This window comes from Mchenga conophoros, linkage group LG3 (genome assembly GCF_057382185.1).
Source record: "Mchenga conophoros isolate Kocher_MC1m ecotype Shallow Benthic linkage group LG3, M_conophoros_male_GT1.1, whole genome shotgun sequence".
Classification (NCBI taxonomy): Eukaryota; Metazoa; Chordata; class Actinopteri; order Cichliformes; family Cichlidae; genus Mchenga; species Mchenga conophoros.
In genome coordinates, this window is record NC_140528.1 from 64,532,334 (window position 1) to 64,551,169 (window position 18,836).

Below are 18,836 nucleotides of genomic sequence, written 5' to 3' on the forward strand. Positions count from 1 at the left end.
GCACGCACGCACAAGTTAACCATGTGAGGTCTAAACCATCATTGGTGACAACCCTGACACGAGCTCCTAACCAGACTGTTTTTTTGGGGGAAAGTAAATATTCCGATTTCTGTTTTCTTCACTGTCTGATTGCCAGATCTTGGGACAACAACTTAAATAAACAAAATGACATGTTATGATTGCTCATGCTCACTCCTGATGATGACTTAGACCTCACAGGCCTAAAATCTAACATCTGCAGGGAGACACGTCATTCGGGTTTTCTTTGATCGGATATGATTTGGCACAAATGGACTTCATTTGTGCCAAATCATATTTTCATTTCTATTCACCATAAACACCACAGACTTCTACAACTCTGCCGAATGCTTTCTAAAAAAGTTTTCTGATAACTCAGCAGTTGTTGGCCTCATCACTGATGGGGACTGCAGTTAGTACAGAAAACTGACCGAGGACTTTATTGACTAGCACCAACAGAACCTCTTCCAGATCAATAATGGGAAAACCAAGGAGCTGGTGGTGGACTTCTACAGCTGCAGACATCTTCCACATACACCAGCAAACATCCAGAGAATGGACATTGAGATCTTGGACTGATATACATATCTGGGTTTTCACCTGACTGATAAACTGGACTGGACTAACAACTCAAAGGTCATCTACAGCAAAGGTCAGAGCAGGCAGTATCTGCTATGGAGAACGAGGTCTTCTGGAGTGCAGGGATGAGATCTTATCTCATCTTATTTTATCTTATTTTATCTTATCTTATCTTATCTTATCTTATCTTATCTTAATTACTCAATCAATCAACTTTCTTTCTCCTTTCATTTAAATTCAGTTGTGAAACACGCTTCCACTGGACATAAGACTCGTGGACAGACTCATGTTGATACCTTTAAAAAGGAACTTAAGACCCACTTGTTCAGGCTTGCCTTTATTTAGTTTTATCTATTCATCCTATTTTAATAATTGTGCTTTATTCTGTATTGTATAAATAAACTTTTCTCACTTCCCTGTTTCTTCTAGCATCACTGGTGAAGTTTGACAGCAGAATAAAGTTCATTCAAATCAGACTCCATTTTTATGAATTAAACCTGGTGTCGGATATTTGTGACAGCTGATACTGACACCTTGTGTTAACAAATGCACATTTCACCTTTTAAGACCGTGTCCAATCAGCAAATGTAGTTTGTAGACACGCGTTAATTTGCTATATTAAAAAACACTATGAGTTTGTTTTAAATTCAGCATAACCGCTTGATATTTAAAATTATATATATATACAGAGAAACACATTTTTATGAATGAGGATTAAAGCTGTAGTAAACCTGCAGCTCCATTCGGCGGCTCCGGTTTTAGCATGACAAGCTCCGCCTTCCTTGCCCTACGTCACGAGTTGTGATATACGGAAGTAGCTTCGAACTTGTCAACAAGAAAGGCCGACCGACATGGTAAGGGCTCTGTACTTTTTTATGAATTACTTGTGTTATTTCTGCTTCTGGACTATATATTTTAGTTGGTTTGTGTGTTTAAGTCGTTCGTGTTGTCCTCACAGAGCTTTTATGGGGGTGTCGCGGTTTGAAAAATGCCCTTCAAACGACGCGAGCAGTGAGATTTGGCGTTAGCCTTTAGCTAGGCTGGGAACTAGCTGTTAAAGCTGTAAAGGAGAGCAGCTGCTCCTTTCTCCAAACCGAAACTGTGGCGTTACCTAATCTGTGGTCGAAATCTTAACACGTATGGACATAAATATGACTTTAATCAAGCAGAACTCGATCTCGGTATAGTTTTATCTTAGTGGGAAGAAGAAACAGGGAGGAAAGTGTTAGTTTTCACGGGTTTTTTTTTTTCTCGGAAATGGGAGCGTTTCTGGCGTCATTGTTGAGAAGATTACAGGGAGGAAATCGCTGTGTGTGTGTCGGGTGTTACGTCTGACTGTGTGTAAATAAAGATCAAAATAACATCTGTGTTCAAGGGGCCTTTGCTGAGTTTTCCTGCCTTGATACTTCCTCAGTAACTGATTATTTTCGTGTGTATTAATACATGCTGGTGCTTGTGTGTGTGTTGCATAACGCAGAGGCATTTTTCCGCTGCTGTCCTTTTTGTAATTGTGGTTATCTTAAAAGTACCTTGTAACAAAGGATCTAAGGTAGTTTTAAAGCATTTTCAATATAAATAATGAACTTTATAAAATGTAGTATGTGTAATATTACTATATAATTAAAAATGTTATAATCCTTATATGAAGATAAGAAGTGATGGACGCCCAGTTTATTACTAGTTATAAACTCAGTTCAGGGATGACACTTAATTCTGCTCCACCGTCAGCTTACATATGACTATATTCTGCTATATCTACAGCATGCATTACTCACAGTATAGTTTAAGTTACTCTTAAACACATGCTCTAGTGGTTTACACCTGCACCTAACAAGGGAACGATTGCCGGTTTGATGCTAGGAAGAGATACAAATCCCCTTTGGGGAAGGGGGTTGCATGAGGAAGTTGCTCCGGCATGAAAACACATCAAACGCCTAATGAACAATGGAGCATCTAAACGTTACTCCTTAATTTAAAATCTTACTCATTATAACTGCTGCCGACAGCTGATTGTTTCAGAGAAGCAGTTATTGTGGATTTGATTGCGGAAATGGCTATTTTATGATGACTACGATGGATAATAAACAAATTAAAATAGCCAGTGTTGGCTCAGATGTTTTTGTGTTTCTCATTTGTCGTCCAGACAAACTTTGATAGTCGTTCACCCAGATCAAAGATGTGTCTCACTCATCTTTTCTTTTTCTCTACAGGCGAAGTCTTCTTGAACAAGACCTCCTGCCATGGCACTTCTCTAATATTTCTTTTTTACGCCCCCCACCCCCTCTTAACTTTTTATTAAAAAACATTTTTAAACATTAAAAAAAGAAACGTTACCACAATGAAAATCAGTTACAGCTTCCCTGCCCTCCTGGTTTTCTGCATAACAGGTGAGTGAGTGAGTTTTTGGCTGTTTGTGTATCTCTCTTAGGTGGCTGCTTTAAATGTTTATCAACCAAAGGTCATGTTTGAACTTTTCGTGTCATACAGCATTTACAGTCTGTGTGAGTGGCGATAATAAAGCACATTCTCTGTTCTCTTTTTGCTTATTTCCTCTGCAGCATGGAGCCGTTTTGAGCCTGCTCTCAGCTCATGTAAGGAAAACCAGTCATTGCATGTTTCATCATGTTATGAAAATGAATATGCCTCAAACCCACAGATAATAAACAACACCATTCATGGTTTAGTGACGTTTACATTTACATTTTCTTCACACCTGACAGGTTCAACATCAAACAACAACAACACTTAATTTATTCGCCAAACCAGGAACTGCTTTTATTAACTCTACTTTCTTGTGTTTATCACAGCCCACTGTGGGCGCTCCCTTCAGGTGGTGGACGATAAGGTGGGAGTGATCAGGAGTTCTGTTTACCACAGCTGGTCCTTCTGCTTCGGCTCAATGTCCGACGGCTGGATCATCACGGGTCCAGAAGATGAGCCGATCGTTCTCAGGTACGGATGCTCAAAGGTGGCACGTAAAGGAGATGACGCTTTAAAAGCTCGAAGACGTTAAATAATTGACTCCCAATTATTTTACCGCAAATCAGGCGACCTGGGATAATTATTAACAGAGTAAATATACCAGTTGTGCAATGCATTGATTGTTTTTGCTTTATTAAAAGTATATAAATGCTTAATATTGCCTGATCATTTTCTGTTATCGTTTATGAAGTAATGAATGACCCAGATATGGAGATAAAGACAAAAACAAAAAGTTTTTGAGATTCAGTGTCTGCGATTGAGAAACTGTGGGTTCTGTTCACTGATACAAACTTTCTCTTATTACAAATCTTTCCACAGCTTCTCTCAGTTTTCTGTCCGCTGTAAGAAAGAATGGGTGTCTATAAACTCGTCAGCTGGAGGTGATCCAATCATCCTGTGTGGCTCTAAGTTGCCGCAGCCAATCGAGCTCCCAGGGGGAAATATTACAGTGATGCACCACTTCCTCCCTCATATGTTCCCTGTGTCATCATTTCTGTTGAACTATGCCAGAGGTATGACGTCCTGACATGTGCCTGCTTGCAGTTCCAGCTCTTTTTTCCCCCCAATTATTATCTAAATGTTCCTTTTATCTTCCTCCCTTTGTACAGATCCATATGAAGGCGATTGCCCAGAAACATCTTTTAAATGCTACGGGGGTCGCTGCCTTCCCCACTCCTGGCGCTGTAATGGGCAGGTGGAGTGTCTTGATGAAGAATCTGATGACAACGACGAACTGGGTTGTGACTGTCCTTGTGGAGGGCTTCTTCAGACCTTTTATGGGACCTTCTCCCCTCCAGCTTGTCAGGGTCAAAGTCAGTCCTGTGTTTGGACTTTGGATCCTGAGGACTCCAGGCCGCTGAGTCTGGAACTGCAAAAGCTGACGCTAGCTTTTGGGGACCGACTCACTATCTACAACAGAGAGGAAGGCAAAGGAGACATTATTAAAATCGTGAGTTTCCCAACCCAAACATTCATTACTGGCAAATGTTTTTCTCTTTTTATTTATTTTTATTTTTTTTGAAAACCCTTCTGCATTTTCACAGATTACCAGCTCCTCCAATTCCAAATCGGTCCAAGTTGAATCCAACACCGGCGTGATGTCAGTGGTGTATAAAAGAGTTCTTGGCACAGAGAACTCCAACTTTAACGCCACGTTTCATGTTAAGGGCTACTGCCCTCCGTGGGAAGGTCGGTGCGGGGGAGCGGCAGGAGGTTGTTTTACACAGGAGCAACACTGCGATGGGAAGTGGGACTGTCCCGAGACCGGAAAGGACGAGGAGGGCTGCAGGAACTGCAGTCCGAATCACTTTCCCTGTGGAATGGCAGGACAGAGGACGACAGCGACCAGCAAACCGCAGTGCTACTCGCTGACGGAGAGATGCAACTACCAGCTGAACTGCGCTGATGGCAGCGACGAGAGGGATTGCACCGTGTGTCAGCCGGGGACCTTTCATTGTGACAGCGACAGGTCAGTGTGCACCTGTGTCACACAGCTCCACACACAACATAAAAGGAGTAAGGGGGTGCACTAGGGTTTGTGTCAGAGGGCGTTCTCACCCTGTACATGCTTATTTTACTCACCGTGGAAACGGGTGCTGCTGTTTTTGTTTTGCTTTGTTTCATAACCATTCAGGTTTGTGGAGTTTCAGGCTCGGGCGTGTCTGTATGTGACATATGACCATCTTAGAGTTTAAATTGGCTTTGCTGTGGTTTTTCTGGTTCTGCTGTTTTTCTGTAGAAATATCACCCATCCTGCAGCAGTGTGTGACAGGCACAGAGTTACGTATGAGGAAATAAATATGCAATGTTGACAGTAGAGATTCTGCATTCCTCCAAAAAGCATTGATACAGGTTATATTTATATACAGCTGTTTATTATGGTTTTACATTATTGTGATTATTTTTGATGATGCTATTGCTATTTATTGTGTAGTTCTGCAATAGTGCAATGTTAACTAGTTGCCATTGTTTGCATGTTTTATCAAAAGCCACAGTGTCTTAAAATAGGCCAACGTCCTTTTTCTAAATGCAGCTCGCTCTGTAACAAAAGCACAAAGTGTGTATGGGAAAGTTTTGAGCTTAAGCGTAGGGATCCTTTTAACTCAGCCTGTTTCACTTCTCCTTGTTTACAGCGTTGTGGTTTTATTGTGAGTCTTAATTCAGGCGGCGTCTGATGTTTTCTGTGAAACTGAACCTGCCACTCATTTTCTTCCAGCCTGCTCTGGTAACAAACGGCTCTTTGTTCCCTCTGCAGGTGCGTGTATGAGAGCTGGCGCTGCGACGGCCAGGTGGACTGCAAGGACGGCACAGACGAGCTCAACTGCACGGTAATCTTGCCCCGCAAGGTCATCACCGCGGCAACGGTGGGCAGCCTGGTCTGCGGACTACTTCTGGTCATTGCCATGGGCTGTACCTGTAAGCTGTACTCGCTCAGGACGAGGGAGTACAGGTAAGTCTTTGAATGGTTCTGCTGCGTTTTTGTTTGAGGTTTGCAGCCGAAGCTCTTCTGCTCTACAAAGTAGCTGCTTTAGTTTATTTTCGTTCCGTTGATGAAGCATAATGAGGCTTTCTTGCCACTTTTAAAGAAGAAAAGACTGACTCATATATTGTGCTGATAATCTCAGATGATGAGTCAGGAGATGCAGACATTGTTTTCCTAACTTCTGGCTTTAATTGCTGCCAGAACTGCCAGACAGTAACTCTCAGATGGATAGCACAGCCTCCTACGACACTGACAGTACACTCCACACAAAAACAAAAAAACAGCCTGTTCGTTGTTGTTGTCAGCTAAATGCTTGAGTTATGTACAACAACAGGAACCAATAACCTGCAGTGTATTAAAAGCTTACCTTTTTTTAAACCTTTAATAGTACCTCTTAGAGTCAAATCTATTTCTAGACTTTATATTTGTATACTTTATGTGGATCTGCGTGATGCTTCAAAACAAAAACAAAATGTGCCTTGCAAGTTTGCAATGTGTGTGACTGCATCTAAAAGAGCCTCTATCCTCTCACAGCATGTTTGCGCCAATCAACCGCCACGAGGCGGAGCTCATCCAGCAGCAGGCCCCGCCTTCTTACGGTCAGCTGATCGCACAGGGCATCATCCCCCCAGTCGAGGACTTCCCCATAGAAAACCCCAATGAGGTGAGAGAGCAGAGCGCCAGAGATTTTTAACTGCCCGCATGGACGCACCTGTCAGGATTTCATCAATCCAGGATCCTGTCAGGACTTTAGATCATGCTCATTTGTTTAAAGAACCCATGTGATTGACTGCAGCCTGTCCTGCAGAGTTACAATATACATTTAAGGCATTTAGAGGCGTTTTTTAAAAAACCCAAGTGTTGAAATTTCAGCAGGAAAAACTGATTAACTAACTTCAATTTTAATTAATGTGTTAAAACCTACAAATCAACATCTTATTGAAGGCTTTTTGATTTAAGGGCTTTAATAAATGTAATTAAACGCAGAAAAGCCGATAGCTGTTACTACATTAAACCACACACTCTAATGTGTAGTAGTGCTCTCTGTCTTAAAGCTCATCTATAGCAGCCTTATTGATCCCCAGCTGGATGTGGGCTGAAGTTGTAGGAGTGTTAAGATGAGGCTAATGTGCTGTTACTGTGCAAGTTTACTCTGAGTTTACTCCTTGGTGAGACAGCTGAGGCAGTGGAGGCGGAGGGATAAAGTGGCTGGCTCTGCCTGATGGGATTAGCTGAAGCTGCCTACACTAAGCTCAAACTTTGATTAGTGTCGCGTAAATAAATTCAGCAGGTTTAATGATTTTTAATAATGATTTTAGGATGTTGAACACGAGCTGCTGAAGGTAGTTGAAACAATCTGCTCTGTGTTTCTTTGTAAGACCTCGACTCTTTCTCTGAGAGGAATCCTGCAGCTGCTTCGCCAGGATGCCGCCAGCTCCCCACACCGCAGACGTAGGCCCCGATTTATCCGCCGGGCTGTTCGCCGCATGAGAAGGTGGGGTCTGATCCCCAGATCCGCATCCAGGCAGACTCAGTCGTCAAGCTCCAACCAGCAGCAGGCGCAGCAACAGCAGCAGTCAGACAGCGCTACATCAGGCCAAGAAGCAGCTCGCTCCACGCCCGCGAGCTCCCCATCAGCCGTGGAGGCGGTCAACCAGCCGGTGGCCCAGAAACTCGGCTTGTTGGCACAGCCAGCGCAGCACCAGCTGGAAGCTCCGCCTCCTTTACTGGCGCTGCCTTCAGCTCCTCCTGTCGCCTTCCCCCCTCCCCCTCCCTACGCACCCCCAGCTCCACCTGTGGACGCCCCCCACACTCCCCCTGTTGCCGTGCCTCCCAGTAGCCCATCTCTGGCCTCCATCTTCCACACGATAGGCTTGAGCATCTCCCGCTTCAGAGCCTCGCCCTCTTCCACCAACTACGTGCCCCTCTCTGCCTCGCCTTCCTTCTCCTCCTCCTCCTCTTCATCGGACGACGATGTGCTGCTCATTCCCCTCTCGGAGGACAACACTTCAGAAGACGACGTGCCCATGCTCACCTGAACGACTTCCTCACCCACTCCTTCCCACCCCCTCCCTCTTACTTTACCTCCCACCAGTCTTTCCACATTCGTTTGAACTGAAACACAGGAGCGGCCGGTGGTGGGACTCTTCCTCTCTGTGCCAGTCTGGTGCCTTTTTTTTTTTTTTTTTTTAAATCGCTTTGCGTTGCTGACATATATGAATAGAGTATTTTTAAAGAAAGAAAAAAAGACTTCCTTAAGAAAATGCAGACGAACGGCACGGCCGATGAAGAAGCGCAGATGAGTATTATGCGTGAGCACTTACTGAACGCTGGGCTGCACGTAGAAGGTGAACTTTTATTTTTTTGCACAGAAGAATCTTCCCTATCCAGATACTGAGGCAGGCTACTGTCAGGTTGAATGATTATAGCTCTTATAATAGAATTTGTTGTGTTTGTGTGACTGCGACTGTGTGAATGCAACTGCGTTTTAGTCTCGCGTAGACAGCGGAGTGTGATTGCACATGAGGAGTGTCTTCACTTGCACCCAGTCTCATGATATATCACGAAACAAATCCCCCCTTTTTAAGTGCCTTTAAGGAGCCTCCTGCAGAGACCTCAAGGATGTTGAGAATTCCTGAACACACACTGCATGCAGAAACACACACGCACACAATGAGGGTCACTTTTTCCTCACGTCGTCATGGTGACTTCACTCCAAAATGGATTTAAAAAAACTGCATGTGTACTCTTCAAGCTGGCAATAACTTTTTGGATACCCTCGTTCTAGTGCACATCGATTCCAACATTACTGCGTGTTTAAATACTTCTTCCCCCGGTGAATGAATGTAACCTTCAAAAAAACAAAAAGCAAACGTATCAAAAGACAATCTCTTTGGTGCCTGATTTTATGACGTGTGTAGGTGTGCACAGGAAGATGAGGCACCCTAGTGATAAAAAAGGGTCGAGGGGGGGCCTCCAAATTCACAAAAGAACCTCACATCTGACGAGACTCAACAGCATTCGGTCACATTTCGACTCAGCAGACTTGTGGTGTGCCATTTGTAATATTAATATTAATATTATTACGAGTTTTGTGGTCTTTTTTTTTTTTTTCTTTTAGCAGGTTTTGTCTCTCTTTCCTTAAATTGTTCCTGTTTTGCTTTGTTGAATGTATTTTTTGGGGAGGGACAGTTTTAAATTGACAGGTAAATGGGGGGGGGGGATTTTATTTGGGTCAACTTCACTGTATATAAGTAAAAAAATATGGCTGAGATTAAACGATTTGCACTTTTAGTTTTATATTTTTTGTCTTTTTTGTGTTTTCTTTTTGGGGATATCGGCTGTGGGGGTGCCACCTGACACCTCAGTGAGACATGTCAGAGGTGTTTCTTTGTGCTCTGTATTCAAAGGATCTGTGGTAATTCACACAGACTCCCCACAGAAAGAAGGAGAGAGCTGTTCTTGGTGGGAATGCAGAAGTTGTGCTCATTGCTCTGGTTTGGAGGATAAAAGGAAAATGCTTTTACTTTAGAGCTCTGAAACTCCGCAGATGGACTGAGGTCGCAGCCGTCTACCAGGTAATAATACTGACTCCATTTAATTATTGAAGCGGTTTTCTACACAGCACCCCACGTGCAAGTTTCAACGCGATAACCTCTGTTTTGGCGACTCAATGATGACTCAATCTCCTTTACATCTAAAGAAAGCAAGATCTAAACGCTCTGCATTACATTCCTGTTTAACAGACCTCACACTCTACAAAACCCTGCACCACACAGTCCAGTTACACACCTGTTCGAGGAAAAACCTTACTTACTTCAGATTATTCATGATGAGGTTTCCCAACCTTTCTGTCAGATTGACTCGTGCACTCTTTCTTCATCACTGCCTTTCATGTTTAAACTTGAACCAGCATCAAACAGGATCTGGACTGCTTCCTGTTTGCTGCTTAGTGTTTGTGCTTAGCAAACTTGCTTATCCATAGCTGTTCATTATGATTTCCATCCACTACTTTCTTCTTTAACAGCTTTTCACTTCATTTAGTAACCACTTTCTATTCAGTATGTTTATTAAACAGTTGCAGCTATTAGCCAGCTTTTAGTGAGCTGAAACCTCAAAACCTTGATTTGTTTGTTTTAACTATTTCTACTGATGAAGTATTTATTTTAGTTAATCGTGCCAGCCCAAACTTGTTCTCTAGAGACTCTGAAAGTTGTAAAATGTAATTTACTATTATTTAAATAGTTTGAGTGAATCTATCCATGTAGCTGCTTCTGTGGACCTCTGATTGGTCATTACTGACCTAAGAAAGCTCAAAGCTGCAGACAGAAGAACTCAGTGTTTACAGTTACTTTATTATTTTAACTGTTCTGTTTGCAACATGGCAGCAAGATTTGCTATGATGGTTTGGAGACAGAGGAGGAGCTGGAGTTAATGATGTTACGCTTAACCCCAAATTGTCAGAATAATACTATTGATCCTTTTTTATAATCTGTACAAATACATGACACAAAGACAGAAATAAATAAAATCAAATAAATTCACGACCATATTTTGGGATCCTCAGCGGCCATCTGAAACATTACATCATCTCCTCTTCCTCACTGTTACCCTGAAATAGGTTTCCACCATAACTATGGCTTCCCCTCCATCCTTGAACCTCTGGGTGGGGATTGTGCTGGTGGTAATGGTGGTCGTGGTGGAGCTCCCAGGAGCCCTGCAGAGGTGCATCTTTGATGAGCTTCAGGTCAGAGTGGTCAGCGCTACAGACAGCCCACCCAAGGAGCTCAGGCTCAGAAGGTCAGAGGAGCAGAGGAGCATCCTGGGAAAATCTGGCTCACCTACTCCTACCTCACCACAGCCAATGAGGATCCGGACCTGGATTCCGAGAGAGAGCGACAGCCTATCAGAGGCTGAGAAAGGAAGGCTGGAGGCAGCGGTGGAAGAAGCTGTGAGAGTGGTGTCTTCTTTACTGTCAGGTGACTGTTGAACAGAAACGGCTGGTGTGCTGTAGATTATTACACTCCACAAATCTGACAACAAAGAAATTTTAATGCAATCAACATTCTCTTGTGCGATAACTGAATAATTGTGTTTTTTAAATAAGTAACACTGACTTTATAACACTGACGTTTTTATGTATTTATGTGAGCTTGTGCAGCATAATTTCATTCTGCATTGTGTCTTTGAGGTAGTGCTCAGTAACAATATAGTAAATCTTGGATCTGAAAACACACACACACACACACACACACACACACACACACACACACACACACACACACACACTCATAAACTGCTGACATTTTAACAGTGAACAGAGTGCCGGGCCCTTTACTGCTCAGCAGAGACATCAACAAATACTGCAAGTTTCTCTGGAGGGATTCAAGTACTATCAACTACAACAGGTAAGTACAGACGAGTGTAGCTCCAGTCCCTCAAACAAACATCTCTGGCAAGATTTGAGTTGTTAAAATGATTTTTCCCCTATATTCTTATTTTACATACAACACAAAAATCCAACCAGCCAATCATATGACATGCAGTTAGACATGTACACATGGGTAAAAGGCACTCTTGAAATTTAACTGAGTATCAGAACGAGGAGGAAAGGTGATTTAAGTGACTTTGAAGGTGGCAGGTTGTTGGTGTCAGGCAGCTTATCTAAATATTTCTATATTTTCCCACAAACCACAAAACCAGAGTTTACAGATAATTATCCAGAAAAGAGAAAATATCCAGACGACTTTTTAATAAAAGCTGAGTATCATTTGAGTATTGTTGCTAACCTTCTGTTAGCTGCTTCCAGCTAACACACCATGTTTCAAAGTTAATGAATGCTCTCACTCTTTAAAAGAAATGTACACATTAGTGCAAGTAACTATGCATTTAAACTCACCAACAGGTTTGTATTTGTTCACTCATACTGTCCCGTATCTCTGAGCTCTATCAGCTGTCAACTTATGCAAATAAATGGAAATAAGCAGACTTTTTATTCTCCCAGGTGTGGTAGAGCCAACAAAAACTACGGAAGTGAAACTTGCCTGGATGCGACCGTGAGTATCAAATGTTTTTGCTGCCACACACAGCATGTACTAGACTGCTGCTTCTGAATAATACAGTATCAACATCAGTAGATCCCAGACGACCACCTGGCTGGATGTGATATTTACCCCGAGGCCGATTCACACAAAAGGACTGTTCTCAGACCTGAAGGTGCTGGAGTCCCTGATACCGACTTCCTGCTTTACCTCCATGTACAGGACACAGACAAGTGCAGAGCAGAGGTGCAAACCTACAGATAACAGAAAAATCTTTGATATAAAACCACTCAAATCCCAGCAGTTCTAAAACATTTTGACATTTCTTCATTAAGTTTCTATTCATGATTGAAAACAGCAGTAAATTGTTGCTCTATTTGATCATATATTTCTCCACTTTCTTATAAGAAATTTTTTTTTAAAGCGTCTAAATTAAACTTCGCCCACGTAGCTTTCACCTCTTCCTCAGTGTATCTTCTTGTTCCTCAGCCCAGTGTGTTGGCCTACGCTGTTCACTGCCAGACGGACAGTCACGGGCGACCTGTAGCTGGGGTGGTGGTCATCTGCAGGGACCGGCTGACAGGAGCCACATACAGCCACCAGACTACAGTACAGGTACGATTACTTTTATGGATACATGATGTGAAAAGTGAGGTTTCTGTGGCTGTTTTAGCAGAGAAGGATGGATCATGATGACAGATTATATTCTTCTGTTCTCCAGACTGTCATTCATGAATTGTTCCATGCACTTGGATTTTCTAAGGATCTCTTCAGCACCTGGAGAGACTGTTACTCGTCCTCCTCTTCCCAAGGTTTTTAAACACATCATTTACACCACTTTATCCTTTTTTTTAACTGTAATTTAACAAACATTAGTGAGTGTGTAATAACTGTGTAAAAATTCATTTTTCTTAATGTGTGTGAGTGAGGTTATTATAATAAAATCTAACGACGATTGAGATTATATAAGCATTCATCCTTCCACACATGGGCTGGTGTCTTCAAAAGTTTGTTTACTTTACTTTGAAACTGTGCAAAGTGTGGACGAAGAACAAAAATTGGGAATTAAAAATGCAAATATTAAGTGGTAACACACAAAGAAGAACACTCAAATCTGATTAAAATGTAGAAAACATTTTTTTCATTATAATAAGTTAGTGTATTGAGTCTGACCTTCATTAAAGATCACATGCTTTGGTCAGAAGGTGGTTCTTTATCAGCGTTTTCTTTGCTGGATCCTGCAGTGGGTGCTGATTGTTCTCCTCGAGGCAAAGCGAGTCACTCAGACGGATCCGGCCACATGAGGATTTACACCCCGTCCGTCATTTCAGCCCTGCAGAAGCACCTGGTGTCCAGCGATCCGGAGCTGGGAGGGCCACTGGAGAACCTGGTACTGCACAGCTTCAAGTGCAGAAAACTTTAACAAACTAAAAAGGAAACCTAACGGTGCTTTCACCCCTCAGGACGCAGCTCCAGGCAGGGTGTCCTCACACTGGGAGTCCCGGGTCCTGCAGGGCTCCATTATGTCGGCAGTGCTCGGGGATCCTAGCACAGTTCGGATCGACCCAGTGACCTTAGCTGCATTACAGGACACGGGCTGGTACACCGTCGACCTGAGCCGGGCTCAGAGTCTGGTCTGGGGAGACGGTAAGGAAACTGAAATATGAAGAAAATGCACTGAAAACTGCATCATCATAACAGGAGACTTAACAAAAGCTGAACATAGACACTCTGTGATCATACTTTTTAAATAATAAACAGTTTTTTTATGACTTATTAATAGGTGAAGGAGCCATGTTTGGCTCCCTGTCAACCTGCCAAGATAACTCCTCATCCTTCTTCTGCACTGGAAGGTAAATTAAAGTAATTTAGTGTTAACATATATTTTCATACAGAAATTCTGTCACTTTGTCCTAAATGTTTGTGTTATTTGTACTTCTCAGTGGACGTGGATGTCATTTTCTTCATCTCCACAAGGGGGAGTGCCAGACTGACCAATACCTGGAGGGCTGTCGAGTGTATAAACCCCTGCAGAATGGAGTAAGCTGAGTATCTTCGTGCATTCACACTAAACACTGAAGATGAGAGGACATTATTATTATTATTATTATTATTATTATTGTTATGTATTTATCTTTAGTACACGTTTTGAATCTCGCACTTCAGAGTGAATGCTGGAAAAAAGAAAGCAGCAGGTGGACAGCTGAAGATGAGCTGAGCGGGGAGAGTTTCGGCTTTGACAGCAGATGCTTTCTCTCCAGCCTCAGCACACAGGTGTGTGTGTGTGTGTGTGTGTGTGTGTGTGTGTGTGTGTGTGTGTGTGTGTGGTCCTCCCCTGTATTCTCTTCACCCTTTCTTTTGAATCCTTTGTAACTTCTCGTCTGTCTTTCAGAACCAGAGTCAGGTCAGCAGCTCTGTGGAGGGCCGGTGTTATAGGCACAGGTGTACCGGACCGAACAGGTATCAGATCCAGGTGTTTGGCTCTGAGTGGGTGGACTGTCCAGCAGGGGGCAACATTCAGGTATAATAACATAATGGCTTATTACAGTGTTATGTGTTTTTGGATGAGCATTAATTCAGAGTTAAAACTTGCAGTTTTTGTGCATATAAACAGTTTCATTTATACAGATGTTTCTATTATTACCACATTTATATGATTAAGAGCATCTTAGTATAAAAACATCCTAATGGATAATACAGTCAACATCTCATATATAAAAATGATTTATTTTTGCATCAGATTAAAGGATACAATGGTGCAGTTTTCTGCCCTGACAGGAGGTTATGTCTGTACCCTGATGTGACTCCTCCCTTAGATGATGTCAGGACACTTCCTGCATGCATCAGGTGGTGAGTACAACTTCAAACATGCCCCGGCGTCCGTTAAAGCAACATATACTTCATTTTAACTTCTCTTTGTCTGTGTAGTGAGATTTCTACCTCAGCCCATGATGGGACGTGGTCTCCCCTCAGACCACCCACAGACCCACCTGTATCCACAGCGCTGTGCTTCACTGCTGCTGCGTGTCTGCTGGCTGCACTGATGGTGTCCTGCTGGAAATGTCGCTCATGTATGTTCAGAACACGCATGGTGGCCCCTGACCAGCAGGGTCATCTGTAGAAAGCCTGTTCTTAGGAATGGGCAAAGACTAAATTATAAATTTTAAAGTAAATTAAAAAACTGCTTTTACTTTTATTTCCTGGGGTGTTTATTTTCTACCTTTGATTGTCTCGCTGTGGAGTTCTCTATCAGCAGGAGAAGCTGGATTTATACTTCCATAAATCAGTTTTTATTTTTGTCAAATGTGATTTTGACGACTAAATGTTAGTTTCGTCTATCAAAATCATTTCCCTGTCATGGACATTTCTCTAACCTACACTTGTTTATGGCATTAAATACAATGTAAATTCATAGAGGATGAGGGTAAACAGTAAAATAATCAAATATATGGTAACAAATTGTCAATTTTTAACTGTATTTTGATTTTTTGCACTGATTAAACCTCCAAACTATCCCCATCTTCACTTTTGAACATTTAGGTTCAGTAATTTAGAGATAGTCTTACTGCTGATACAGCAGAATCGAACGAGCAATTTCCTTTAAAACACTTCCTCTAGAACAGTTTTGTCATCTCACAGGAGTGACACAGATGACAAATGACCTGTGATTGTTATTGTAAGTGAGCATATTATTTCCACAAGATGCAAATGTAGATATGAATGTCATGACATGCCTTGGAAAAACGCGTGCCCAGACTTGCCGAGACTTACAGGACACAAAGTCAGCCTGTTTTCCCACCTCGAGGTTCTTTGTAGTCATTCGTCACGAAGGGACGTGACAGAACAAACACCTGCTGGCAAACTGACAGATACTTTGAAACCAGTTTGGCAGAAAGCTGCTGCTTCCTAGTGCTGTGACCCAACACGAACATGATTGAATTAAACTTGTGCTTTTTAAATCTCAGCCTGTAGAATATAGTTTGGCTCACACCAACAGAAGCTGAGAGCAAAAATTATGGTGGTTCAAGACTTTTGCACAGTGATGCACATGCCTGAAGTTGTTAAAGACAAACAATTAAAGAAAAAATGCTTCAGCATAATATGTATCAAACAAGTAAAGGAAAATAAATAATGCTTAAACATTTGAATGAACCAAAGACAATTTCTGAAGCAGCCCTTTATCCCAATCTTTATGTTTACCAGAAAGTGGACGCAGTGATTTCCCAGGTTAATGTTGTGTCACAAAACTGAAAGCAGTGATGTCCTCTTTCACAGGCTAATCAGAAACAGTCAAACACATGTCCATACTGTCTTCATACATGTATTTATGCTTTCAGACACACAGGGATATCGAAAACGAGACACAAGCAGGTTGTGTTGAACACGAGGTCTAGTTTAACAACCAATATTCTTTATTAGTAAAAATTAGTTTTTGCTAAATTACCACAAATGTTTATTCTAACTTCTTCTCTCACTGCTTTAAAAAATGTTGTGTTGTTGTTATAATTAATAAATACCATCTCTTTATTTGTGGCTAGATCAGAGAGGAGAGCAGCGTCAGAGTGAGGTCATCAGAGAGAAAATATAAAAAAGTCACAGTGGACTGGAAACACAGCTGGTTCCAGTCTCTAACCAGTTTTCAAGCCTTTTTCAAATACTGTCAGCGGCTAATAAGAGTCGATCTATCTTATCCCATTTAAATGAGAAAAACAGCATCCAAAAGATATTTTTAAATAATAGAAAAGTACAAAACGTGTTTCATTTCTTGAAATCACAAAATCAAACCATTAAATGTTGAAGCCCACACAGCCTGCTTTAAAGGGTTGTCCTCGAGCTACACCAGTGAACAAGCATTAGAAGGTGAAGCACGGTCTGCAGTGAGCCTCAGGCACGCAAAACAGAGCTCCACCCTGCAGCGAGGACAGGAAATGTTTTTACTCTTAGTGCCATCATGCACCACCAGTAAGCCCCTTTTTGAATGGGCTTAGGCTGAGGCACAGCCAGGATCCCACATTCCTCACATCCCTGACGCCGATGTTGTGTTCACGATTTCCCGCGGCTTGCTGATACATCACTGACCTCCAGGTAATTCATGACAGTGCTGCTGAGCATCTTTTTTTCAAAGTATTTGATTTCTTCAGGAGTCAGAAGAGCCATTTTACAGACCTCTTCATGTGACCACTCAGCATTGCAGTCAGGCTGGCCGCACACAAATCGGCTCTCACCCTGAGGGATCAAAAAAAAAAATCAGTTAATTGCATCTAAGCATGTTGACATGGTCAAAACAAGCTGCCGAGGTTCAAACTGAACATCGGAACGAGAAAGAAATTTAATTTAATTGATTTTGAAAGTGGCATGGGTTTTGGTGCCATACAGACTGATCTACTGCTGACCAACTCTAGAGTTTACAGAGAATATTAAAAAAAAGAGCAGTGAGCATCAGAAAATGTCTTGGTGATGTCAGAGGTCAGAGGGGAATGGCCAAACTTTGTTATGTTGATAGGAAGGCAACAACCCTTGTTACAACCAAGTTATGCAGAAGAGCATCTCTGAGTGCACCACACACTGAACCCTGAAGCACATGGGCAGCAGAAGACCACACCTGCCAGCTATGAATTGGAAACTGAGGCCACAATTCACGTGGGCTATTTTCTTGCCCATTTTGCAACCAGCCACCAGATCTCAATTCAATGCAGTACTTTGGGATGTGGTGGAATGGAAGATTCCCATCACGGGATCTGCAGCAACTGTGTGATGCTGTTGAGTCAATATAGACCAAAACATCCAAGGAATGTTTCCACCGTGTCGAATTATATTCTTTTAAACTTTGCCTTCAAAACCTCTGAAGGCAAAAGGAAGTCTAACAAGGTGTACTTAACAAATTGGCCAATGAGTTTATAATAGATTTAGAAATGATTTAGAAATAGATTTTAAATCATGCAAAGTAAATTTCATAATTTATGTGGAAAGTTGGGAAGATAAATGTGCAAGAAGGACAATGAGAGACGATGGATACTAATACTAATACTTCAGAATCTGATTAATAATAAACATGTGGTACCTGGTCCAACAAATGGTGACACCAGCTGGTGAGAGACATGGGGGTGACAGAATGACCGCAGGACATCCGGGCTCTCAGAGATTTATAATCTCTGCCCTCAACTATGAGACAAAAAGGAAGACTTAACTTATAAAAATCTTTTTAAGCCCATGCTGTCAAATCTGAAAGTATTTATTTGGTTCTTTGACTACTTACAGTCCATATCATCGTCTCCTTCAACAAATGTAAGGGTGGTGTCGTTTGGGTCGTAACATTTCTCCTCTCCAGTCACCAAATTGGCGTCCAGACCTCCAGAAACGTCTTTTTTGCCCTTATCTCTCATCCTCCGCCGTGCATTTTCCAGATGGTTCTGCAGTTCGTGGTAAAGGTCCAGGTCAGTTTCCAAGTATCTGCGCCTTGAGGGATCAAAACCATCCCAAAGCCCGGTGCTTCCATCTATACTAGCAGGGCGGTTTTTCAGTCGGACGGACTGTTTTCTCTTCTGAGGATTTAAAGTTAAGCTCCTTTTAACTCTCGCTTGGTTGCTCTGGGGTCCTGTGTAGTCTGCGGTCGTTCTTTTCTTTGTCTCGCTGTTGCCCATCTTTGCCACGTTTATCTCCACAGGTGAGCGGCAACGGACACACACGGTTACTGGTTTCATTTACTAAAATCACGTGATTTTCAGTTACGGGGC

General features: G+C 42.2%; 3 protein-coding genes across 3 annotated transcripts; 2 read left to right on the forward strand and 1 right to left on the reverse strand.

Annotated features, from left to right (window-relative positions):
* The first annotated feature begins 1,389 nt into the window (after positions 1-1,389).
* Positions 1,390-9,355, forward strand: lrp10 (low density lipoprotein receptor-related protein 10). Its single transcript, XM_085266703.1, has 10 exons — positions 1,390-1,451; positions 2,808-2,984; positions 3,156-3,188; positions 3,405-3,549; positions 3,898-4,091; positions 4,188-4,528; positions 4,623-5,047; positions 5,834-6,028; positions 6,596-6,725; positions 7,441-9,355. Exons 2-10 carry the CDS (start codon positions 2,936-2,938, stop codon positions 8,098-8,100), a joined length of 2,172 nt encoding a protein of 723 aa, XP_085122829.1. The 5' UTR covers positions 1,390-1,451; positions 2,808-2,935; the 3' UTR covers positions 8,101-9,355.
* cirop (ciliated left-right organizer metallopeptidase) lies at positions 9,284-15,458 on the forward strand. The gene is made up of 15 exons (XM_085266704.1): positions 9,284-9,639; positions 10,683-11,040; positions 11,376-11,469; positions 12,066-12,117; positions 12,199-12,348; positions 12,592-12,717; positions 12,824-12,914; positions 13,347-13,492; positions 13,566-13,749; positions 13,886-13,955; positions 14,046-14,142; positions 14,269-14,376; positions 14,495-14,623; positions 14,843-14,952; positions 15,031-15,458. Exons 2-15 carry the CDS (start codon positions 10,698-10,700, stop codon positions 15,221-15,223), a joined length of 1,893 nt encoding a protein of 630 aa, XP_085122830.1. The 5' UTR covers positions 9,284-9,639; positions 10,683-10,697; the 3' UTR covers positions 15,224-15,458.
* A 1,470-nt stretch (positions 15,459-16,928) lies between these two features.
* Positions 16,929-18,827, reverse strand: LOC146580105 (uncharacterized). Its single transcript, XM_085269567.1, has 3 exons — positions 18,359-18,827; positions 18,164-18,264; positions 16,929-17,328 (listed from the first exon to the last, which is right to left on the reverse strand). The coding sequence occupies exons 1-3, from the start codon at positions 18,801-18,803 to the stop codon at positions 17,146-17,148; spliced, it is 729 nt and encodes a 242-aa protein (XP_085125693.1). The 5' UTR covers positions 18,804-18,827; the 3' UTR covers positions 16,929-17,145.
* Between the last annotated feature and the right edge of the window lie 9 nt (positions 18,828-18,836).